Below are 27,500 nucleotides of genomic sequence, written 5' to 3'. Positions count from 1 at the left end.
CACGTCTGGTCACGTTGCAGCCACTTCCTAAACCGTCTAAATTAACCTCAATCTCCGCGCGCAGTGTGTTTTGTCAACATTTCTCGCAGCCAATTAGAGATTGTCACCCGCCAGCGGAGTAATTCGGCTTCAAAGTATTCCGCAGCGCCGCCAATATTCATGTTTTATTAACGCCGGCGAAGACAAACAGACGTTTATCTCCGCCGTGTCAAAAGGCAAGCCCGGCGACAAACAAAGTAGCCCGAATAGTGAGCGGCGCAGGAACAACAGCGGGCGCTGCTGCAAACACAGTGAGTCACGCGGGCGCCAAAAAAAAGACAACGAGGACAAATTTGCAGGAGCTGCACTTGTTTGATAAAGGTTAAATGTGTCGCCGCCTCCAAATGACTTGTTCCGCCGCCACCTGCGAGCTGCCCACCGTCTGCAATTGCAAGTGTGTGTGCACGTTTGCGATATGACACATGCAACTGTACCAGGGGTGTAACGGTACACAAAAATTTCGGTTCGTGTACGTACCTCGGTTTGGAGGTCACGGTTCGGTTCATTTTCGGTACAGTAAGAAAACAACAAAATATACATTTTTAACTTTAGAAAGTTACATGGTTGAAAACGATAATGATGCCAAAAAACATAAAAAAAGATGGGAAGTCCTCAAAGGCTTATGTTGAAAGTGTAATTATGTTTATAGATTATATGCTATCTGTTGTTGTATTCCCTAATTTTTAGTGACCTGAACATAAACTGGACTGTACATTTTTTTTGTTTTTGTTTTTGTTTTGAAAATGTAATTTTGTTTATAGATTATATGCAATCTGTTGTATTCCAAAATTTTCTGTTTTTTTTTTCTTTTCTTTTTTTTCTCAGTGTACATGAATGAAGGTGTGTGTTGCTGGACCCGACTTGGACATTATCTGGACTGGACCTGGTTTTAAAAAAACAACAACCTTTAAACGAAGCTAATTTCATTTACAACCAGGTCTGGTGAAGATAAGGTCCTTACTTTCCTTTTTTTTATTTTTTATAGATAAGATAAATAAATATTTTCTTGGATAAAGAGGAAAGTAAAACAATATAAAAATAATTACACAAGGGAGAGAAAAAAAGAAAAAAATAGTAATTAAATGAAAATGTTAGTGGACCAGCAGCACAAACAATCAAGTGTGCTTCAGGGACTGTGTCCCTTGCAGAAGTGTTGTCCATGTTGTGGGAACCAGAATATTGATAGCAGAAAGAAACAACCCCTTTTGTGTGAGTGGGTGTGTATGAGTGTGAATGGGGGAGGGAGGTTTTTTTGGGGGGGGGTTGATGCACTAGTTGAAAGTGTATCGTGTGTTTTTTTCTATGTTGATTTAATTAAAAAAAAATTTTTTTTTTTTTTTTTTTTGGTTATTTATTTACCGAATTTGTAAACAATGGCTTTATCCAAGAAAATATTTATTTATCTTATCTTAAAAAAAAAAAAAATTAATTAAAAAAAAAAGGACCTTATCTTCACCAGACCAGGTTGTAAATGAAAGAAAGAAAGTAAAAACAATCTAAAAATAATTACATTAAAAAAAAAATAAAAAAAAGTAATTAAATGAAAATGTTAGTGGACCAGCAGCACATACAATCAAGTGTGCTTCAGGGACTGTGTCTATGGCGTCACATTAGTGCCAAAAATCCGAGCGCATAAAAACTGTTATCGCGCGAACTAGGGATGTCCCGATCCAGGTTTTTGCACTTCCGATCCGATACCGATATTGTTTTTGCACTTCCGATCCGATACCGATACTGACCGATACTGGCCTATCCGAGCATGTATTAAAGTTTAAAGTTATTTAGCCGACTTAGTTGTCAGAATCATGTTGAAAAGGGTTTTAGTACTCTTGAAAACAACTAGCCAGCTGAATTAGGGGAGTTTGAATAATACACAATGGTTGGTAACAAGAAACTGACCTGTTTATTCAAGGATAAACACAAAATAGACACAATTATACATGACAAACAGAAATGGCATCATTGAACTAGAGCTGGGCGATATGGCCTTTTTTTTAATATTGCGATATTTTAAGGCCATGTCACGATACACCATATATATGTGGATATTTTGCCTTAGCCTTGAATGAACACTTGATGCATATAATCACAGCAGTATGATGATTCTATGTGTCTACATTAAAACATTCTTCTTCATACTGCATTAATAATATGCTACTTTTAAACTTTCATGCAGAGAAGGAAATCACAACTAAAAAAAATCACTATTTTTTTCATACGGTGTTGATGTGGAAATGTTTGCCTCGGCATTTTGATGGTGTGGACGTGTGGCACCGAACACAGATAAGCGTCTCGACAGACGTCACAATATTTGAACAATGATGACGAAAACTGTTTTCTCTGTCTTGTCCGTGTGTCGAAATATGTTATGCGCTTATTTTTTTATTTGATTTTGTGCGTGGCATAGATTTGCCGTGCGCAATTGCACAGGCGCGCACCTTAGCGGCTGCGCTAGCATCACAGCTAACGTTAGCCATGCTGCTACCTCTCTGCTCGAAGAGGACGTATACGTATGTGACGTATGTCGTGACAGTATGTGACGTGTGTAAGAAGTTGCGCTTGCTGTCTGTGAGAGGGAGACACAGGAAAGAGTGAGAAGAGCCTGTCGTGTAATGCCAGCAGCTAAAATCAACTGCGTGAGAATCCACAGACCTATGGATGTGTTGAAGGTGTGCTGGAAAATGCGGAACGGAAATTAGGGAGCAGCAGAAAGGTGGAATGTATTATTTAAATCGGTGCGTTGGAAAACACGGACCGGAGTTGTTTTTTTTAAACTGGATCTGGATCGGCATTTTCCCATGTCTTGCCGATACGCATTTTTTGGCAAATATCGGCGGCCGATCCGATCCAAATATCGAATCGGGACATCCCTAGCGCGTGCGACACCCTTTTGCGCGCGCGTGGTGCCTTTTTGCGCGCGTGCCGTCTCGGTCTGTGCGCTGTCATGTTTCGTTTTGGCACTTTGGGGGCGGGTATGATAGACGGTCCCTTCTTTCTGATTGGTCAGGTGTAAAACGCTCAGAGCCAATCAGAAGTATAGCAGGGCAGGTCATCATCAATATGTATCAAGATTTACGGAGGAAGAAGTGGATAAAAACATGTCGCGCGCTGATGAAGGTTATTTCATACCACATAAACACAATACAGGGTAATACAAAATGTGACCCAAATAAATAATAAGACAACAAACACCATAATTACATCTTTCAGCCAGAACTGGTCCACCAGCAATAACATCCAACCATAACATTATTTTATATTTACATTTGTTTTCTAATTTATGGAATTTCTTTTGATTCAGCCATAAAATTAATGAAATAATCTTTGAATTTTGTTTTTAAAATGTTAAAAATAGCCTTTTAATAATGTATTCTGAAACAGTTTAAAATAATCAGAGAACTGACTAACACTGACCCTACACAACTATGTTGCACAATTAAGTCTTTTTTTTTTTTTAAGCGAAAGAGGTCATTTCAACAGGTACAGCATCCTATGTCACATTGGCGTTGTTAGGCCTATTTTAGAAGGGCTCAAGCCCCCCTAAAATATTCTTAAGCCCCCCTAAATAATTTGGTGTTATATATTTTTTTAATTTTTCTTTACAAATACATGCCGACATATTCATTATAAAGTGGCCCGAATATGAGTTTAAATAAATAATCATATAACCTGTTATTATTCACTCAGTTTCCCCTCACTTCATAGCGTAAGGTAGAGAGCCCCTTTAGTGCGTCGGTATCCAATCCATTCCACTTGTTCATATAGAAAATGCTCACATCATTCAAATTCCAGTCCGCATATTCTCTGCGACCTTGTTTGCGGTCCTGCAGGTGTACGAAGCACATTATCTTCCTTTACAATGAGTGAAGCTGCACGAAACCTTGTGTGTGCAATTGTAAATAATTTAGTTTTTAAGTTTTGTGTTTCTTGTAGAATCTATATAAAGTAACATACATTAGCCTATTGTTAAAATAATGACAAAAACATCATTAAATATATTTGTTTTATTGTACTGTTACATTAATAGCTGTTGTATTATTATAGGATGGTTTGTTAAACATTTCATAGGATTTTCAGAGGTAGGAAAAACCAAAACATTTAATATAAAATGTAAAATGAATAAATACATGAAAAGAAAAATGGTTAAAAGCCATCGTCCCGGGGAGCATTTCATTTCGTCCCGTGCATTTTTAAAGAATAATAATAATAACAATGAATAATTTCTAAATCTTTGTTAGCCGTTTGTGAAGTTGTGTGCTTGTGTACGTTCGCTCGCATCATGTGCATCTCCTGGGGGCTAAGCCCCCCCTGTCCTTAAAAGCTAGTGACGCCCCTGCTATGTCATATCTACATGTAAAAAGATTTGTAACAAGGCAAACCGTTTGTAAATTGGTCGAAAATCGAGCAAGTTATGGTAATTTAATTAGTACATGTACCATTGACATCAAGCTGTCCGAGGTAAGATGGCTACAACGTTGCTACGCTGGAGAATCATTGGTCATATGAAAAATACTCAGAGCCAATCAGAAAGGAGGGGCAGTCTAAGCATACCCACCCCCAAAGTGCCAAAAAGAAACATGACAGCGCGAGGAGAGATGCCAGGAGTACACAGAGAGCGCACAGACCGAGACGGCGCGCGCGCAGAAAGGCACCACGCGCGCGCAAAAGGGTGTCGCAATTGCGCACGGCAAATCTATGCCACGCACAAAATCAAATAAAAAAATAAGCGCACAACAATTTTCGACACACGGACACGACAGAGAAAACAGTTTTCGTCATCATTGTTCAAATATTGTAACATCTGCCGAGACGCTTATCTCCATTCGGTGCCACACGTCCACACCATCAAAATGCAGAGGCAAACATTTCCACATCAACACCGTATGAAAAAAAATTGTGATTTTTTTAGTTGTGATTTCCTTCTCTGCATGAAAGTTTAAAAGTAGCATATATTAATGCAGTATGAAGAAGAATGTTTTAATGTAGACACATAGAATCATCATACTGCTGTGATTATATGCATCAAGTGTTCATTCAAGGCTAAGGAAAAATATCCACATATATATGGTGTATCGTGACATGGCCTTAAAATATCGCAATATTAAAAAAAGGCCATATCGCGCAGCCCTAGTTTCAATGATGCCATTTCTGTTTGTCATGTATAATTGTGTATATTTTGTGTTTATCCTTGAATAAACAGGTCAGTTTCTTGTTACCAACCATTGTGTATTATTCAAACTCCCCTAATTCAGCTGGCTAGTTGTTATCAAGAGTACTAAAACCCTTTTCAACATGATTCTGACAACTAAGTAGGCTAAATAACTTTAAACTTTAATACATGCTCGGATAGGCCAGTATCGGTCAGTATCGGTATCGGATCGGAAGTGCAAAAACAATATCAGTATCGGATCGGAAGTGCAAAAACCTGGATCGGGACATCCCTAGCGCGCGCGCACGAAGTGGAGAATCAGCGCGCGATAACAGTTTTTATGCGCTCGGATTTTTGGCACTAATGTGACGCCATGTGTCCCTTGCAGAAGTGTTGTCCATGTTGTGGGAACCAGAATATTGGTAGCAGAAAGAAACAACCCCTTTTGTGTGAGTGGGTGTGTATGAGTGTGAATGGGGGAGGGAGGGTTTTTTTGGGGGTTGATGCACTAGTTGAAAGTGTATTGTGTGTTTTTTCTATGTTGATTTAATTAAAAAAAAACAATGGCTTTATCCTTTTAACATTTAATTATTCTGCCCACGTTAATCAACATTAAACTGCCTCAAGTTGTTGCTCAGATTAAATAAAATGACCAAACTTTTCTTCTATATATAAAAAGCGCAACATTAAACAGTTTCAAGTCAACTCATCATGCTTAATTTATTACAGCATTTGGGAAGCCTGTATTTTTATTATGTAAATGTTATATTTTTATCAACATGTGATAGCAGGGACCCTGCCATTCAAAACTAGGCTGCTCCATTACTAATGATTAAAGGCCTACTGAAACCCACTACTACCGACCACGCAGTCTGATAGTTTATATATCAATGATGAAATCTTAACATTGCAACACATGCTTACTAAAGTGCAATTTTAAATTTCGTGCGAAATATCCTGCTGAAAACGTCTCGGTATGATGACGTCACCGCGTGACGTCACGGATTGTGGAGGACATTTTGGGACAGCATGGTGGCCAGCTATTAAGTCGTCTGTTTTCATCGCAAAATTCCACAGTATTCTGGACATCTGTGTTGGTGAATCTTTTGCAATTTGTTCAATGAACAATGGAGACAGCAGAAAAGAAAGCTGTAGGTGGGAAGCGGTGTATTGCGGCCGTTTGCAGCAACACAAACACAGCCGGTGTTTCATTGTTTACATTCCCGAAAGATGACAGTCAAGCTTTACCATTGGCCTGTGGAGAACTGGGACAACAGAGACTCTTACCAGGAGGACTTTGAGTTGGATACGCAGACACGGTACCGTGAGTACGCGTGCAGCTGCGGCTTCCAAACATTTGATCGCTTGCCCGTACGTGCGTGCCGCTATGTGCATGTCACGTACGTAACTTTGGGGACTTTGGGGAAATATATGTGCTGTATGAACTTTGGGGAGGTGAACGGTACTTTGGGCTGTGGGATTGAGTGTGTTGTGCGGGTGTTTGAGTTGTATTGGCGGGTTATATGGACGGGAGGGGGGAGGTGTTTGTTATGCGGGATTAATTTGTGGCATATTAAATATAAGCCTGGTTGTGTTGTGGCTAATAGAGTATATATATGTCTTGTGTTTATTTACTGTTTTAGTCATTCCCAGCTGAATATCAGGTCCCACCCGCCTCTCACAGCATCTTCCTTATCTGAATCGCTCCCACTGCCCTCTAGTCCTTCACTCTCACTTTCCTCATCTACAAATCTTTCATCCTCGCTCAAATTAATGGGGAAATCGGTCCGAATCGCTCTCGCTGCTGGTGGCCATGATTGTAAACAATGTGCGGATGTGAGGAGCTCCACAACCTGTGACGTTACGCTACTCGTCTGCTACTTCCGGTACAGGCAAGGCTTTTTTATAAGCGACCAAAAGTTGCGAACTTTATCGTCGATGTTCTCTACTAAATCCTTTCGGCGAAATGATCAGGTATGACACATAGAATGGACCTGCTATCCCCGTTTAAATAAGAAAATCACATTTCAGTAGGCCTTTAATGTAACTATAGCTGAAAAAAATAGTACAATAGCAATAGGAGAGACTATTCATCCCTGAACACCATGGAGTTCATGTAGGCTTAATGATGCACTTACATTATTATATCAACTATCAGAGACAGAAACTCTTCATTTAACATAATGTCCTTTTTTGCTGCTTCAACACAGCTCAATCAACACAGAAAAAGGTAAAGTGAAATACCAGACAGACAGGGCTTTGCTGTCTGTAACACACACACCGCAAAATGAGCTAACGTTACGCTAAAAGCTAATCAAACGGCAGATCAACTGGTCTAAAAAGGGGGTCTATTTAAAGGCTAGAGTATACAAATGAGTTTTAAGATGGGACTTAAATGCTTCTATGTGGAGTCTTTGTAACTTCCTCCTTTTTCTTTTTCTGCCTTTTAAAAGACGTAATGCGCAACAAAGACGCACATCCTAAATGTTAAAATAAAATGAAATAAAAGCACTTTTAAGAGTGCTTGAATCAAATAAAGAATGTCTAAGCCAGATGTCAGGTTCAAACATCTATTAAACAAGACAGGAAGCAAGGAAACAGACAGAGACAGAATTCAATTTGGCTCAATTTGAGGAGAAACGTCTGGTCTGTACTCTTGTACAGTTTCCAGCACGCTCTGACGGAAAAAGGTTTACGTCTCCTCTTTTATTTGGATATTCCCTGTTTACACAACAACAGCTGTTTCTAGAGGAATGGGGGGTATGTAAACTACCATTGTTTTCGGTCACATTAACACAAAAGAAAAAGATGCCTCGGGCTTGGGCTGGTCCTGGATCGAGCTTGGACAAGTCTTGGATCACAATAGATAACCCCCCTCCCATCTCCTACCATCGTACACAATGGAATTTTCCAAGCCTTTGGCTTGGGGCAACAAAGACAGCTTTCATGTGTTCACTGGGAACTCAGAGAACGGAATTTTTTTTGATGATTTACATACAATTTTTCTGACCCCAGGGGTGTCAGACTCATTTACTCATGCAGAAAAATCTACTCCCAAGTGGGCCGGACTGGTAAAATCACTGCGCGATAACTTAAAAATAAAGACAACTACAGATTGTTTTCTTAATTGAAAATAGAACAAGCACATTCTAAATCGTCATGTTGTTGTTGTTGTTTTTTTAACACTTACATGTTGCGTTTAATAGTATTCTATCTTTATTTGTCCTTATTTATACTTTCTGAATAAATGATGTGATGATGTCCACCAGTCAACTCATTGGTGTTCATTTTCAATCTTTTTATCAAAATCAAATTACAGGATGTTATTTATGTAGTTTGCTAATTTTCCTCGACATCTGTGTTTTTTTGGTTTTTTTTACATGCATCCATCCATCCATCCATCCATCCATTTTCTACCGCTTGTCCCTTTTTTGGGGTCGCGGGGGGTGCTGGAGCCTTTCTCAGCTGCATTTGGGCGGAAGGCGGGATACACCCTAGACAAGTCGCCACCTCATCGGAGGGCTACATAGATACAAAAAATTGCTATTGCGACATCTAGTGGACACATTTAGAACAGCCGTTTTTTTCATTCAAAAATGTTGCCTCATTTTTATACTTTGCAAAGCTTAGCAGGCCAGTCTAGTACCCGCACTCTTTTACTATGAAGCCACACTGTTGAAACACGTGGCTTGGCATTGTCTTGCTAAAATAAGCAGGGGCGTCCATGATAAAGTTGCTTGGATGGCAACATATGTTGCTCCAAAACCTGTATGTACCTTTCAGCATTAAGGGTGCCTTCACAGATGTGTAAGTTACCCATGTCTTGGGCACTAATACACCCCCCTACCATCACACATGATGGCTTTCGAACTTTGCGCCTATAACAACCAGGATGGTTATTTTCCTCTTTGTTCCGAAGGACACGACGTCCACAATTTCCAAAAGCAATTTGAAATGTGGACTCGTCAGACCACAGAACATTTTTCCACTTTGTATCAGTCTATCTTAGATGAGCTCCCAGTGAAGCCGGCGGCGTTTCTGGGTGTTGTTGATAAATGGCATTAGCTTTGCATAGTAGGGTTTTAACTTGCACTTACAGATGTAGCAACAAACTGTAGTTACTAACAGTGGTTTTCTGAAGTGTTCCTGAGCCTATGTGGTGATATCCTTTACACACCGATGTCGCTTTTTGACGCAGTACCACCTGAGAGATCGAAGGTCCGTAACATCATCGCTTACTGCAGTGATTTCTCCAGATTCTCTGAACCTTTTGATGATATTACGGAACGTGGATGGTGAAATCCCTAAATTCCTTGCAATAGCTCGTTGAGAAATGTTGTTCTTAAACTGTTCAACAATTTGCTCAGGCATTTGTTCACAACGTGGTGACCCTCGCCCCATCCTTGTTTGTGAATGACTGAGCATTTCATGGAATCTGCTTTTATACCCAATCATGGCACCCACCTGTTCCCAATTAGCCTGTTCACCAGTGGGATGTTCCAAACCAGTGTTAGATGAGCATGCCTCAACTTTCTCAGTCTTTTTTGCCACTTTTTTGAAACATGTTGCAGGCATCAAATTCCAAATGAGCTAATATTTGCAAAAAAAATAACAACGTTTTCCAGTTTGAACGTTAAGTATCTTGTCTTTGTAGTCTATTCAATTGAATATAGGTTGAAAAGGATTTGCAAATCATTGTATTCTGTTTTTATTTACCATTTACACAACGTGCCAACTTCACTGGTTTTGTAGTTAATACACAAGATTGGTATCGGTATTTGCATCGGCCGATCTCACTCATGAATGATTGGAATCGGCAGCATAAAGCCCTGTCTGGACCCTGCCTACACTGCAAAAACTGAAATCTAAATAAGATTAATTATCTCAAATAAGGGTGACATTTGCTTACTTTCTGTCTGATAAGATAATTCTTCTCACTAAGCAGATTGTATGTTAGAGTGTTTTACTTGTTTTAAGTGTTTTGGTCCTAAATGATCTCAGTAAGATATTACAGCTTGTTGCTGAGATGTTATGACCTATATTGAGTAAAACATGCTTGAAACTAGAATATCAAGTGTTGCAAAGCTGTGTCATCAACACTCACAAGTATAAAACTGCTTTTTCAAAGTAATCATTTCTTATTTCAAGCATGAAAAAAAAATCATGATGCCGAGCGCATATCATTATGTCAAGATAATGGCACGAGCGTTTACTTAATTTAAGAATATTTTTCAACATATTGAGCAAAAAGGTCTCTTTTTCAGTGGCCTAGTGGTTAGAGACCGGGCTTTCTGCTCCGCCGCTCCCAGTCTGTGGAACGCTATCCCTGACCACCTGAGGGAACCACAGACTGTGGATGCTTTTAAAAAAGGCTTAAAAACCCTTCTTTTTAAAAAAGCCTTTTTTTAGATGTATGCATACTAGTTCTAGCTATTTGGCTGTTCTGGTTTTTATTTTATTTATTTTTTTATTATATTTTTATTTTATTTTTTTAATACACTGTAGCACTTTGAGGTTGTTTACTCAATTTAAAGTGTTTTGTACAAATACAATCTATTATTATTATTATTATTATTAGAGTGTCCGCCCTGAAATCGGTCGGTTGTGACTTCAAACCCCTGCCGAGTCATACCAAAGACTATAAAAATGGGACCCATTACCTCCCTGCTTGGTACTCAGCATCAAGGGTTGGAATTGGGGGTTAAATCAACAAAAATTATTCCCGGGCGTGGCCACTGCTGCTGCCCACCGCTCCCCTCACCTCCCAGGGGGTAAACAAGGGGATGGGTCAAATGCAGAGAGATTTCACCACACCTAGTGTGTGTGACAGTCATTGGGAGTTTTTTTTTATTTCCACCAAGACAAGTGCACTTGTTATTAGTGAGAATATACTTATTTTAAAGTATTTTGGGGTTCATTGAGGTTAGCTAATTTTACTTGTTTTGGAAAGTCTTGACAAGCCACATTTTCTTGTTCTTTTGGCAGATAATTTTGCTTAGTTCAAATAAAATACCCCTCATTTTTGTATTTTTTTTTTCTTTCTTGTTTTTGAACACTGACTTTTTGCAGTGTGGAACGCTCTCCCTGACCACCCGAGGGCACCACAGACTGTGGATACTTTTAAAAAAGGCTTAAAAACCCTGCTTTTTAAAAAAGCCTTTTTTTTAGATATATGCATACTAGTTCTAGATATTTGGCTGTTCTAGTTTTTATTTTATTTATTTTTTATTATATTTTTATTTTATTTTTTTAATATGGTAGTTTAACTTCAACTTTAACTTTTTTTTTTCTACCAAGAAAAGTGCACTTGTTATTAGTGAGAATATACTTATTTTAAGGTATTTTTGGGTTCATTGAGGTTTACTTGTTTCGGAAAGTCTTGACAAGCCAAATTTTCTTGTTCTATTGGCAGATAATTTTGCTTAGTTCAAATAAAATTCCCCTCTTTTTTTTTCTTTTTTTTCTTGTTTTTGAACACTGACTTTTTGCAGTGTGGAACGCTCTCCCTGACCACCCGAGGGCACCACAGACTGTGGATGCTTTTAAAAAAGGCTTAAAAACCCTTCTTTTTAAAAAAAAACAACCTTTTTTTGAGATATATGCATACTAGTTCTAGCTATTTGGCTGTTCTAGTTTTTATTTTTATTTATTTTTTATTATCTTTTTATTTTATTTTTTTAATATGGTAGTTTAACTTTAACTTAAACTTTTTTTTTTCTACTAAGAAAAGTGCACTTGTTATTCGTGAGAATATACTTATTTTAAGGTATTTTTGGGTTCATTGAGGTTTACTTGTTTCGGAAAGTCTTGACAAGCCAAATTTTCTTGTTCTATTGGCAGATAATTTTGCTTAGTTCAAATAAAATGCCCCTCATTTTTGTATTTTTTTTTTTTTTTCCTTGTTTTTGAACACTGACTTTTTGCAGTGTGGAACGCTCTCCCATACCACCTGAGGGCACCACAGACTGTGGATGTTTTTAAAAAAGGCTTAAAACCCCTTCTTTTTAAAAAACTACTTTTTTTTTTAGATATATGCATACTTGTTCTAGCTATTTGGCTGTTCTAGTTTTTATTTTTATTTATTTTTTAGTATATTTTTATTTTATTTTTTTAATATGGTAGTTTTGTTTTTTTTTCTACCAAGAAAAGTGCACTTGTTATTAGTGAGAATATACTTATTTTAAGGTATTTTTGGGTTCATTGAGGTTAGCTAACTTTACTTGTTTTGGAAAGTCTTGACAAGCCAAATGTTCTTGTTCTATTGGCAGATAATTTTGCTTAGTTCAAATAAAATACCCCTCATTTTAGTATTTTTTTTTCTTCTTGTTTTTGAACCCTGACTTTTTGCAGTGTAGTTTTGATTCTTCCAAAGCAGATGACATTCCACTTCCAGGGATGTTATACAATAATATATACCGTTTATTCCATTTAAAAACATTTTTACTACAGATAAGTCTCTAATCTTTGCCTGCGTGTTTAGACTTTAGGCACAGTTCTTTGGAGCGTGTCTCTAAAGACCTTGCCACGTGCACGGTAATAGAAAAGTGGTTAAAACGTCCTTTTCTAAGGTGGAGAATGAAGACTCAGGGACGACTGAAGACTCATTTGAAGGAGACACACGTCGGCGAGGAGTGAGACCAGACTTGATGTGTCGGCTTTGTGCGCACCTCGCAATGTGGGTCAAGCGTACGCGGCCATGTGGGTCAGGGCCGGGCCGCTCTAATTAGAACTCTGGAAGAGTGTGAAGGCGGCAGATGTGTTGTGTGCACCCGGCACCCTCACACACTCCGGGTGCGAGCCTGAGCACTTGGCATGTTTGGGAATTGGAGCTGGCACCTTTCCAGGCTCCGCCAAGGACGCGAGGACCAAGGTCTTCAAGTTTTTGGGCGACGTGCGACGCATGCAAGGAAGTCTCCGGGAGCCCAGACCGAGCCTTTTAAGGAGAGTTGACATTGGCGCCTTCGTCGGCAATCAATTCAGTCCTTGGTGACGTCGCGCGTCTAACGCTCTAAAAGTAATTAGGATGGTTCCTCCGGAGGATTTTCTTCTTGTTTTCCAGCTCTGTCCTTAAGGTGCATGTGCAAGGACGAAGAAAAGTATGCCAACTTATTTTTTTTCTTTACTAATTTTTAGGGATGTCCGATAATGGCTTTTTGCCGATATCCGATATTCCGATATTGTCCAACTCTTTAATTACCGATACCGATATATACAGTTGTGGAAATAACACATTATTATGCCTAATTTGGACAACCAGGTATGGTGAAGATAAGGTACTTTAAAAAAAAAAAAAAAAAAAAAAAAAAAAAAAAAAATAAGATAAATAAATTAAAAACATTTTCTTGAATAAAAAAGAAAGTAAAAAAATATGAAAACAGTTACATTGAAACTAGTAATTCATGAAAATGAGTAAAATGAACTGTTAAAGGTTAGTACTATTAGTGGACCAGCAGCACGCACAATCATGTGTGCTTACGGACTGTATCCCTTGCAGACTGTATTGATATATAATGTAGGTTTTTTGGGTTGGTGCACTAATTGTAAGTGTATCTTGTGTTTTTTATGTTGATTTAATAAAAAAAAAGGAACACTTCAGAAAACCACTGTCACTAAATACAGTTTGTCGCTACATCTGTAAATGCAAGTTAAAGCTCTACTATGCAAAGCGAAAGCCATTTATCAACAACATCCAGAAACGCCGCCGGCTTCTCTGAGCCCGAGATCATCTAAGATGGACTGATGCAAAGTGGAAAAGTGTTCTGTGGTCTGACAAGTCCACATTTCAAATTGTTTTTGGAAATATTCGACATCGTGTCATCCGGACCAAAGGGGAAGCGAAACCATCCAGACTGTTATTGACGCAAAGTTGAAAAGCCAGCATCTGTGATGGTATGGGGGTGCATTAGTGCCCAAGACATGGGTAATTTACACATCTGTGAAGGCACCATTAATGCTGAAAGGTACATACAGGTTTTGGAACAACATATGCTGCCATCTAAGCGCCGTCTTTTTCATGGACGCCCCTGCTTATTTCAGCAAGACAATGCCAAGCCACATTCAGCACGTGTTAAAACAGCGTGGCTTCGTAAAAAAAGAGTGCGGGTACTTTCCTGGCCCGTCTGCAGTCCAGACCTGTCTCCTATCGATAATGTGTGGCGCATTATGAAGCGTAAAATACAACAGCAGAGACCTCGGACTGTTGAACAATTTAAGCTCTACATAAAACTGGAATGGGAAAGAATTCCACTTTCAAAGCTTCAACAATTAGTTTCCTCAGTTCCCAATCGTTTATTGAGTGTTGTTAAAAGAAAAGGTGATGTAACACAGTGGTGAACATGCCCTTTCCCAACTACTTTGGTACGTGTTGCAGCCATGAAATTCTAAGTTAATTATTATTTGCAAAAAATAAATAAAGTTTATGAGTTTGAACATCAAATATCTTGTCTTTGTAGTGCATTCAATTGAATATGGGTTGAAAAGGATTTGCAAATCATTGTATTCCGTTTATATTTACATCTAACACAATTTCCCAACTCAAATGGAAACGGGGTGTGTAGATAATCTCCCACGGCACACCAAACTGATACAATGGTTGAAAAACACTGCTCTGAAGGCCCCTGGAACCTTCCAGAGCCAATGTGACGCAGCCCCAGAGAGGATGGAAAGGTGGTCAAACAAAACAAAATGACATTTACAAGATGATTGACAGCTGTTTTGTAAGTCAACGCACGCGTCCAAAATGTCACTCAGATAACGAGGACTTTGGACCAAACAATAAAGCAGGTGTTTGTCCAGGAAGGAGGCGTCAGACAGTTTCTCTTCCTGCCTCACCTTTCACTTCCTGTTCCTTTCAACTCTCTAATGCACAGGTGTCAAACTCAAGGCCCGGGGGCCAGCTATCGGAGTCATATAACTTGGTACTTAAAACACGCTAACTGTAGCATGCAAACTTTTTTAGCCCACTTTACGGCCGTACACTTCAGTCCTATAACTTGGTACTTGGTATGACGCACGCAAACACCTGGAAATGATACAGTATGTGTCAATGAAGTACTTAATGTTTTCTCACTAAATGTAATTGATTGATTTCCATTTTGACGGAAATGTACTGCTTGAAATTGCATACATTTTCAACGTTAATAGTGTCCAATATTGCAACAAATATTACAGTATATTATCATACAAACCCCGTTTCCATATGAGTTGGGATATTGTGTTAGATGTAAATATAAACGGAATACAATGATTTGCAAATCATTTTCAACCCATATTCAGTTGAATATGCTACAAAGACAACATATTTGATGTTCAAACTCATAAACTTTATTTTTTTTTTTTCAAATAATAATTAACTTAGAATTTCATGGCTGCAACATGTGCCAAAGTAGTTGGGAAAGGGCATGTTCACCACTGTGTTACATGGCCTTTCCTTTTAACAACACTCAATAAACGTTTGGGAAGTGAGGAGACACATTTTTGAAGCTTTTCAGGTGGAATTCTTTCCCATTCTTGCTTGATGTACAGCTTAAGTTGTTCAACAGTCCGGGGGTCTCCGTTGTGCTATTTTAGGCTTCATAATGCGCCACACATTTTCAATGGGAGAAAGTCTGGACTACAGGCAGGCCAGTCTAGTACCTGCACTCTTTTACTATGAAGCCACGTTGATGTAACACGTGGCTTGGCATTGTCTTGCTGAAATAAGCAGGGGCGTCCATGGTAATGTTGCTTGGATGGCAACATATGTTGCTCCAAAACCTGTATGTACCTTTCAGCATTAATGGCACCTTCACAGATGTGTAAGTTACCCATGTCTTGGGCACTAATACACCCCCATACCATCACAGATGCTGGCTTTTACACTTTGCGCCTATAACAATCCGGATGGTTCTTTTTCTCTTTGGTCCGGAGTGACACGACGTCCACAATTTCCAAAAACAATTTGAAATGTGGACTCGTCAGACTGCGTGGGTTCCCTCCGGGTACTCCGGCTTCCTCCCACCTCCAAAGACATGCACCTGGGGATAAGTTGATTGGCAACACTAAATTGGCCCTAGTGTGTGGATGTGAGTGTGAATGTTGTCTGTCTATCTGCGTTGGCCCTGCGATGAGGTGGTGACTTGTCCAGGGTGTAGAACGCCTTCCGCCCGATTGTAGCTGAGATAGGCTCCAGCGCCCCCCGCGACCCCAAAAGGGAATAAGCGGTAGAAAATGGATGGATGGACTTACAGATGTAGCGACCAACTGTAGTTACTGACAGTGGGTTTCTGAAGTGTTCCTGAGCCCATGTGGTGATGTCCTTTACACACTGATGTCGCTTGTTGATGCAGTACAGCCTGAGGGATCAAAGGTCACGGGCTTAGCTGCTTACGTGCAGTGATTTCTCCAGATTCTCTGAACCCTTTGATGATATTACGGAGCGTAGATGGTGAAATCCCTAAATTCCTTGCAATAGCTGGTTGAGAAAGGTTTTTCTTAAACTGTTCAACAATTTGCTCACGCATTTGTTGACAAAGTGGTGACCCTCGCCCCATCCTTGTTTGTGAATGACTGAGCATTTCATGGAATCTACTTTTACACCCAATCATGGCACCCACCTGTTCCCAATTTGCCTGCACACCTGCGGGATGTTCCAAATAAGTGTTTGATGAGCATTCCTCAACTTTATCAGTATTTATTGCCACCTTTCCCAACTTCTTTGTCACGTGTTGCTGGCACCAAATTCTAAAGTTAATGATTATTTGCACAAAAAAAAATGTTTATCAGTTTGAACATCAAATATGTTGTCTTTGTAGCATATTCAACTGAATATTGGTTGAAAATGATTTGCAAATCATTGTATTTCGTTTATATTTACATCTAACACAATTTCCCAACTCATATGGAAACGGGGTTTGTACTTAACTTTACAGCAAACTACCCATCAAACTAATAAAAATGACAATACATTTTACGTTGTTCTTTACAGCATATTACTGTAAATTGAAAAAAAATACTACTGTGTTTTGCATTAAATTTCTGTTGACTGAGCTGGCAGTTTTTGACTGTAAAATCAACGGTTGTTGTTTTTAACGGTGTATTTCTGTAAATGGAAAGACGGTACATTTGTTTTTACGGTAGAAAAACTGGCAGCTAAGTTGCCGGAATAGAAAAAGAACTCGTACTGTTTTTGCTAACTGTTAGAACACTAATGTTATAATGTTAGCGTGCTAACTTTTTAGCCAATTTTGCTTCCGTACACCTCGGAGTCATTAGACTTGGTAATTGACACATGCTAACTGTTAGCATGCTAACTTTTTTCACGAACTTTACAGCCGTACACTTCAGTCATATAACTTGGTACTTGACATATGCTAACAGTTAGCGAGCTAACCTTTTTAGCCAATTTTTCAGCTGTACTCCTCCGAGTCACATAACTTGGTACTTGCCAAAACTTAACTATAAGCATGCTAACATTAACACTCTGGAATGTTAACATTAGCGTGCTAACTTTTTAGCCAATTATGCCTCCGTATGCCTCGGAGTCATATATGTAACTTGGTACTTGACGTACACTAACTGTTAGCATGCCAACGTTTTAGCGAACTTTACGGCCGTACACTTCAGTTATATAACTTGATACTTGACATATGCTAACAGTTAGCGAGCTAACCTTTTTAGCCAATTTTTCAGCTGTACTCCTCTGAGTCATAAAACTTGGTACTCAACAAAGCTTAACTTTAAGCAGGCTAACGTAAACACTCTAGCATGCCAGCGTTTTTAGCCAATTTTGCCTTGGTACTTGCCAAAACTTAACTTTAAGCATGCTAACATTAACAATCTGGAATGTTAACATTAGCGTGCTAACTTTTTAGCCAATTTTGCCTCCGTACGCCTCGGAGTCATATATGTAACTTGGTACTTGACGCATGCTAACTGTTAGCATGCTAACTTTTTTAGCAAACTTTACGGCTGTATACTTCAGTCATAAAACTTGACACTTGACATATGCTAACAGTTAGTAAGCTAACCTTTTTAGCCAATTTTTCAGCTGTACTCCTCCGAGTCATATAACTTGGTACTCAACAAAGCTTAACTTTAAGCAGGCTAACGTAAACACTCTAGCATGCCAGCTTTTTTAGCCAATTTTGCCTTGGTACTTGCCAAAACTTAACTTTAAGCATGCTAACATTAACAATCTGGAATGTTAACATTAGCATGCTAACTTTTTAGCCAATTTTGCCTCCGTACGCCTCGGAGTCATATATGTAACTTGGTACTTGACATATGCTAACAGTTAGCGAGCTAACCTTTTTAGCCAATTTTTCAGCTGTACTCCTCCGAGTCATATAACTTGGTACTTGCCAAAACTTAACTATAAGCATGCTAACATCAACACTCTCGAATGTTAACATTAGCGGGCTAACTTTTTAGCCAATTATGCCTCCGTACGCCTCGGAGTCATATATGTAACTTGGTACTTGACGCACGCTAACTGTTAGCATGCCAACGTTTTAGCGAACTTTACTGCCATACACTTCAGTCATATAACTTGATACTTGACATATGCTAACAGTTAGCGAGCTAACCTTTGTAGCCCATTTTTCAGCTGTACGCCTCCGATTCATATAACTTGGTACTTGACAAAACTTAACTTTAAACATGCTAACATTAACACTCTGGAATGTTAACATTAGCGTGCTAACTTTTTAGCCAATTTAGCCTCCGTATGCCTCGGAGTCATATATGTAACTTGGTACTTGACGCATGCTAACTGTTAGCATGCTAACTTTTTTAGCGAACTTTACAGCCATACGCTTCAGACATATAACTTGATACTTGACATGTGCTAACAGTTAGCAAGCTAACCTTTTTAGCCAATTTTTCAGCTGTTCACCTCCGAGTCATATAACTTAGTACTCGACAAAACTTAACTTTAAAAATGTTGCCTATAACGGATGCCTTCCTCTCTCTCTCTCCCCCCAGCCAAGCCCAAGAACTCTGCCAAGGTGGTGACGGTGCAGGCGGGCACCAAGGCGGTGGTGGTGGCGCAGTGCGAGGCGGCCGACGCCAAGCCCGCGGCCGCCATCAAGTGGCTGGCGTCGGTCGGGGGGAACCACTCCACCAGCACCGTCAACGGACCGGACGGCACGGTGACGGTGCGCAGCGAGTACCGTCTGGTGCCCACGCCGGCCGACGACGGCAGGGAGCTGACGTGCATGGTGGACCAGCGCACCCAGGACAGAACCTGGGTCCACATGCTCAGGCTGTCTGTGGAGTGTAAGACACACACACACTCACACACACATACAGGTTATCATTTGGAATGGGGACCAAGTTTTTGGTCATCAATTGTGGGGACCACCCTTTCTACAGGTTGTGGAGGCATAAAAAAAATGGAATAACACTGCATACACAGTTTTTTCTTGCTTCGTGCTATATATAAACCAGGGGTCTCAGACACGCGGCCCGCGAGACGTTATTTTGCGGCCCGCACCTTAATATGAAAATGTAATGTTAGTGCGGCCCGCGAGTTTTATATGAATGCCGCTTGACGGCGTCATACTCGCCAACCCTCCAGATTTTTCCGGGAGACTCCCGTATTTCAGGGCAACTATTCTCTCGAATGTCTGCTAATTTTCACCCTAACAACACTAGGAAGGGCGTGCCGGGATGGCACTGCCGTTAGCGCCCTCTACAGTCTGTAGTAACAGCATGCCAGCCCAGTCACATGTTGTCCGAGGCTTCTGTAGACGCACATAAGTGACTGCAAGGCACACTTGGTCAACAGCCATACAGGTTACACTGATGGTGACCGTATTACCAACTTTAACACTGTTGCAAATATGCGCCACACCGTGAAACCACACCAAACAAGAATGACAAACACATTTCGGGAGAACATCCGCACCGTAACACAACATAAACACAACAGAACAAATACCCAGAATCCCACGCATCCCTAACTCTTTCGGGCTACATTATAGGGGTAGAGGGGGTGTATAATGTAGCCCGGAAGACTTAGGGATGCGTGGGATTCTGGGTATTTGTTCTGTTGTGTTTATGTTGTGTTACGGTGCAGATGTTCTCCCGAAATGTGTTTGTCATTCTTGTTTGGTGTGGGTTCACAGTGTGGCGTATTATTAGTAAGAGTGTTTAAGTTGTTAATACGGCCACCCTCAGTGCATATTTGTAACAGTCTTAAAGTTGTTTATATTGCCACCCTCAGTGTGACCTGTATGGCTGTTGACCAAGTATACTTGCATTAATTCGTGATGAGAACAGCCGGTAGATATTATGTGACTTGGACAGCACGCAAAGGAAATGCTTTTAAGGTTTATTGGCACTCTGTACCTCTCCTTACGTCCGTGTACGCAGCTGCGTTTTAAAACGTCATACATTTTACTTTTAGAAACCGATACCGATAAGTATGAAACCGATACCGATAATTTCCAATATTACATTTTAAACCATTTATCAGCCGATATTATCGGACATCCCTACGTATCCGTATCCCTACGTATCCGTATAGTTGAAGACTTACGGTCATTCGAAAACATCACTGCACATCATAATGGTTGCTACACTTTACATCTTAAACATCTAAAAAAAATGATTTGGGAATGTCCGTCGGGCCAGATTGAAAAGCTTAACGGGCCGCATATGGCCCCCAGACCCTAATTTGCCCAGGTCTGGTGTAAACAGAGTGATGTCCCTATTAAGTAAGCATGGCCAGAGCACACACACACACACACACACACACACACACACACTTTTTGTATATTAGTAATGCATCCCGGCCATCAAAACAAGACACATCTAATCCCTTAAACAGCATTCTAATTTACAAGGGATTAAAAACGGCGCGTGGGTTCAGAGTAGCTGGCGGCGCCGTCTCAACCGCGTGCACCTCCGCCGCCGTTCCCTGCAAAGGCGGAACACATTGTCCCCGGTAACAATACCAGACATTTGCCGAGCGCATGAGCGCGCACGTTCGCGCCGCCTCGGAACTGATGAAGAGGGAGATCACGAAGTCTGACCTCGCTGACTGAGCAGACATTCACCGGGCACATTAGCGTCATGGAGTCATGAGGATATGAGCGAGCTGGGACCTCTGCTAACCCCACAAAGTGGAGACACCGGAGAATGAAACAAGATTGGCTTCTTACGACTGTTAGAACACTAATGTTGTAATGTTAGCATGCTAACTTTTTAGCCAATTTTGCCTCCGTACACCTCAGAGTCATATAACTTGGTAATTGACACACGCTAACTATTAGCATGCTAACATTTTTAGCGGACTTTACGGCCGTACACTTCAGTCATATAACTTGGTCCTTGACATATGCTAACAGTTAGCAAGCTAACCTTTTTAGCCAATTTTTCAGCCGTACACCTCAGAGTCATATAACTTGGTATTTGTCATATGCTAACTGTTAGAACACTAATGTTATAATGTTAGCATGCTAACTTTTTAGCCAATTTTGCCTCCGTACACCTCGGAGTCATATAACTTGGTAATTGACACACGCTAACTATTAGCAGGCTAACTTTTTTAGCGAACTTTACAGCTGTACACTTCAGTCATATAACTTGGTCCTTGGCATATGCTAACAGTTAGCAAGCTAACCTTTTTAGCCAATTTTTCAGCTTTATACCTCCGAGTCACATAACTTGGTACTTGACAAAAGTTGACTATAAGCATGCTAACGTTAACACATTAGCATGTTAACATTAGCATGCTAACTTTTTAGCCAATTTTGCCTCCGTACACCTCGAAGTCATATGACTTGGTAATTGACACACGCTAACCTTTTTAGCGGACTTTACGGCCGTACACTTCAGTCCTATAACTTGGTCCTTGACATATGCTAACAGTTAGCAAGCTAAACTTTTTACCCAATTTTTAAGCTTTATACCTCCCGAGTCATATAACTTGGTACTTGACATATGTTAACGATAAGCATGCCAACGATAACACTCTAGCATGTTAACATTAGCATGCTAACTTTTTAGCCAATTTTGCCTCTGTACACCTAAGAGTCATATAACTTGATAATTGACACACACTAACTGTTAGCAGGCTAACTCTTTTAGCGAACTTTACAGCCGTACACTTCAGTCCTATAACTTGGTCCTTGACATATGCTAACAGTTAGCAGGCTAACCCTTTTAGCCAATTTCTCAGCTGTATACCTCCGAGTCATATAACTTGGTACTTGACAAAACTTAAATAAGCATGCTAACGTTAACACACTAGCATGTTAATATTAGCATGCTAACTTTTTAGCCAATTTTGCCTCTGTACACCTAAGAGTCATATAACTTGGTATTTGTCATATGCTAACTGTTAGAACGCTAACGTTGTAATGTTAGCATGCTAACTTTTTAGCCAATTTTGCCTCCGCACACCCCACAGTCATATAACTTGGTATTTGGCACACGCTAACAGTTAGCATGCTAACTTTTTCAGCCAAATTTACGGCCGTACACTTCAGTCATATAACTCGGTCCTTGACATATGCTAACAGTTAGCAAGCTAACCTTTTTAGCCAATTTTTCAGCTGTACACCTCCGAGTCACATAACTTAGCACTTGACAAAAAGTTACTATAAGCATGCTAACGTTAACACTCTAGCATGCTAAATTTTCGGCCATTTTGGCCTCCGTACACATCGGAGTCATATAACTTGGGATTTGACATATATTAACAGTTAGCATGCTAACCTTTTAAGCCAATTTTTCAGCTGTACACCTCCGAGTCATATAACTTGGCACTTGACAAAACGTTACTATAAGCATGCTAACGTTAACACTCTAACATGCTAAATTATCGGCCAATTTTGCCTCTGTACACCTCACAGTCATATAACTTGGTAATTGACACACGCTAACTATTAGCACGCTAACCTTTTTAGCTGACTTTACGGCCGTACACGTCAGTGCTATATAACTTGACATATGCTAACAGCTAGCAAGCTAAACTTTTTAGCCAATTTTTCAGCCGTACACCTCGGAGTCATATAACTTGGTACTTGACAAAACTTAACGATAAGCATGCTAACGTTAACACTCTAGCATGCTAAATTTTCGGCCAATTTTGCGTCTGTACACCTCACAGCCATATAACTTGGTATTTGACACACGCTAACTGTTAGCATGCTAACTTTTTTAGCCAACTTAACGGCCGTAAACGTCAGTCCAATAACTTGGCACTTGACATAAGCTAACAGTTGGCAAGCTATTCTTTTTAGCCAATTTTTCAGCTGTACACCTCCGAGTCACATAACTTGGTATTTGACACATGCTAACAGTTAGCATGCTAACTTTTTCAGCCAACTTTACAGCCGTACACTTCAGTCTTATAACTTGACACTTGACATATGCTAACAGTTAGCAAGCTAACCTTTTTGGCCAATTTTTCAGCTGTACACCTCCGAGTCATATAACTTGGTACTTGACAAAAGTTGACTATAAGCGTGCTACCACAGTGGTTCTCCAACTCTTCCCCACGTAGCGCCTCAGAAAACACTTGGCTCTCTCTGTGCCATCACAATGTAGCGTCGTAGGCCTAAATATTAATTAAAAACAAAACAGATATTTTTATTTAACAAGTATATTCAGTAGTTTTGGCCACTGCCACCAAAGAACGTACACTAATTATACATAAAAATGTAACTTAAAACATTTGTATGCACGTCCAACACTTAAGACCTTTAGTATATCGGTATGTGGAATTGAATTATGGAACGGATTAAGTAAAGAAATCAAACAGTGTACTAATATGATCCCATTTGAGAAGCTGTTCAAACTTAGTACCAAGAAAAAGAATCATGATAAACATTCTGAATGGAATACAACTTACCGTATTTTTCGGACTATAAGCCGCAGTTTATTTCATAGTTTGGCCGGGGGTGCGACTTATACTCAGGAGCGACTTTTGTGTGAAATTATTAGCACATTACCGTAAAATATCAAATAATATTATTTAGCTCATTCACGTAAGAGACTAGACGTATAAGATTTGATCGGATTTAGCGATTAGGAGTGATAGATTGTTTGGTAAACGTATAGCATATCTATATCAGTGACGTGCGGTGAGTTTCATGGTCGGTGAGGCACTGACTTCATCACAGTCAGATTTACAAACATATGAACCCTAAAGAGTATCTTATTCACTATTTGATTGGCAGCAGTTAACGGGTTATGTTTAAAAGCTCATACCAGCATTCTTCCCTGCTTGGCACTCAGCATCAAGGGTTGGAATTGGGGGTTAAATCACCAAAAATGATTCCCGGGCGCGGCCACCGCTGCTGCTCACTGCTCCCCTCACCTCCCAGGGGGTGATCAAGGGGATGGGTCAAATGCAGAGGACAAATTTCACCACACCTAGTGTGTGTGTGACAATCATTGGTACTTTAACTTAACTTTAACTTTACACATACAAACTGTAGCACACAAAAAAGCACATTTAATAAAAAAAAACGTTATTATGGTCTTACCTTTACTTATAAATGAAGTCCATGCGCCGCTCCTTCTGAACAAAAGCATCGATAACTTGTTTATAGAAGTCTTCCTTATCTTTCTTCAGTTTTAAAAGTCTCTCTGTCTCCATGGAGATCTTCCTTTAATTATTACCTCCTGCTTCGATTGAAAGTCCAGTTTAGAAAACTGTTTTATTTTAGATATGTAATCCTCCATGTTAAAAGTCCAGGCGAGAGGAAAAAATAAACGATCGCTGCTAACTGTTGCTGCTTGTTGTCACTTCTTCTGCAGCCGAGTAGTCGCATGAATGATCTCTGGGATCACTAGCGCCCTCTACCACCAGGAGGCGGGATTACTGCGAGCCTCACACAGTGCGTCTTTTGCAGCCGTTTTATGATTGTTCAGCACAAGAAATACTTTACACACATACAGTTGTTGACAAAATACACTGTACATTATATACCTCAGCTAACTAAACTATGGAAATGTATAATAAATTCATATAGCAATACGGTCTCACTGCACAGCAGGCCAGCAGTTAGCCGAGTCATTGCGCAATCCATGGTGAGGCTCAACTGGCTGGTGACTCACCGCAAGTCTCTTCTCAGTATTTGAACGGCAAATGTGAAAATTCAGCGATTTTGAATAAAAATAATCTAAAACTGGTGAAATTAAATGGAAAATAACCTTATAGTACAGTGTTTTTCAACCTTTTAAGAGCCAAGGCACATTTTTTGCGTTGAAAAAATCCGGAGGCACACCACCAGCAGAAATCATGAACTCAGTTGACAGTAAAAAGTCGTTGTCGCAATTGTTGGATATGAATTTAAAGCATAACCAAGCATGCATCACTATAGCTCTTGTCTCAAAGTAGGTGTACTGTCACCACCTGTCACATCACCCCCTGACTTATTTGGAGTTTTTTGCTGTTTTCCTGTGTGTAGTGTTTTAGTTCTTGTCTTGCGCTCCTATTTTGGTGGCTTTTTCTCTTTTTTTGGTATTTTCCTGTAGCAGTTTCATGTCTTATATTTCCCGCATCTACTTTGTTTTAGCAATCAAGAATATTTCAGCTGTTTTTATCCTTCTTTTTGGGGACATTGTTGATAGTCATGTCATGTTCGGATGTACATTGTGGACGCCGTCTTTGCTCCACAGTAAGTCTTTGCTGTCGTCCAGCATTCTGTTTTTGTTTACTTTGTAGCCAGTTCAGTTTTACTTTCGTTCTGTATAGCCTTCCCTAAGCTTCAATGCCTTTTCTTAGCGGAACTCACCTTTTGTTTATTTTTGGTTTAAGCATAAGACACCTTTTTACCTGTCTTTACAAAGCAATTAGCTACCGGCTGCCACCTACTGATATGGAAGAGTATTACACGGTTACTCTGCCGAGCTCTAGACAGCACCGACACTCAACAACAACACATCATTTGCAGACTATAATTACTGGTTTGCAAAAAAATTTTTTAACCCAAATATGTGTAATTAGATAATCTCCCACGGCACACCAGACTGTATCTCACGGCACACTAGGGTGCCGCGGCACAGTGGTTGAAAAACACTGTTATAGTATAATTACTGGATACATATAACAATTTAATTTTTTTTCTTTTGACATTTTTTTTCTTTCCATGATGGCACGTGAGGCCCCGCCTCACCTGCCTCCCCCTGACTGCACGTCACTGTTCTATATGTTATAGTTATTTGAATGACTCTTACCATAATATGTTACGTTAACATACCAGGCACGTTCTCAGTTGGTTATTTATGCCTCATATAACGTACACTTATTCAGCCTGTTGTTCACTATTCTTTATTTATTTATTTTAAATTGCCTTTCAAATGTCTATTCTTGGTGTTGGGTTTTATCAAAAACATTTCCCCAAAAAATGCGACTTATATTCCAGTGCGACTTATATATGTTTTTTTCCTTCTTTATTATGCATTTTCGGCAGGTGCGACTTATACTCCGAAAAATACGGTACTACACTATTTATTTTGTATTTTTAATGTTATTTATGGAGTATATTGTGAATACATTGAGAACAGGAAGTGAACAGAAGTGTTAGCAATTGCTATGTAAAGGAATAGGGCTCGGATTAAATGAGCTCTGCTTCTCCCTACTCCTTTTCCAACATGTTGAATACTGGAAAATTGCGATTTGCCATGCTGTAATTGCATGCACGTTTGAAAGAAACCTTAATCATAACACACCGTTTGAACAGTAACACTGCGTTTGAATATTTATTCACAGGATTCTTCTGCCGTCCCACAGTTTGAGAATCCCTGTGTTGACGAGATGTCGCTAGATAGAATAATAAACACAGAAAATTACAATTAACACAATTGAAACGTTGTTACGCAGCGTATCACAAATTAACTTTATTTCCCCAACACACTGAGGAACAATAAACATCCCCCCCCCCAGTAATTTGCAAGTCGCGAAGGCGCCAATTCGCACAAATTAAAACGAGGGGCTTGATCAATTAAATCGATTAAAAACGGTTTGATTTATACGCTGTTTGCTGAGTTTAATCGTTTGTTGAGTATAATTAACGGAAGCGCACATGAGAGCGGTGCTTTGTTTATTTAGTCTTTATCAACAATGCACACATGTCAAAAGTGTTAATGAATTCATGAGAAAAACAATGAAGGTTGTGGCAAGCATAAAAGTTGTTTATCGTCCAGCACAACCCCGTTGTTTACTCTTGAAATGACTCCTTTTGTTTACAAAACACATTTTTATCAGTAAAAAGGACAAGACGGTTAAACAACAAATTTTAGCGTGGACACTTTATACTAGATCACGTCTACAAATATGAATTTATAATGGGATCTGTAATTTATTGGTGTCTGC

General features: G+C 39.7%; 1 protein-coding gene across 2 annotated transcripts in view; it reads left to right on the top strand.

Moving 5' to 3' along the window:
- pvrl2l (PVR cell adhesion molecule related 2 like) overlaps positions 1-27,500 on the top strand; it is a 575,165-nt gene that overhangs the window by 285,754 nt on the left and 261,911 nt on the right. For both annotated transcript variants that reach the window (XM_061930916.1, XM_072912528.1), the window contains exon 4: positions 19,151-19,444. In XM_061930916.1, the coding sequence (XP_061786900.1) occupies positions 19,151-19,444 (294 nt within the window). The remainder of the gene's footprint in view (positions 1-19,150; positions 19,445-27,500) is intronic.

Source organism: Nerophis lumbriciformis, linkage group LG37 (genome assembly GCF_033978685.3).
Source record: "Nerophis lumbriciformis linkage group LG37, RoL_Nlum_v2.1, whole genome shotgun sequence".
In the NCBI taxonomy this organism is placed as follows: domain Eukaryota; kingdom Metazoa; phylum Chordata; class Actinopteri; order Syngnathiformes; family Syngnathidae; genus Nerophis; species Nerophis lumbriciformis.
The sequence above is the reverse complement of the archived record's forward strand: the minus strand, read 5'-3'. Positions and strand labels throughout refer to the sequence as shown.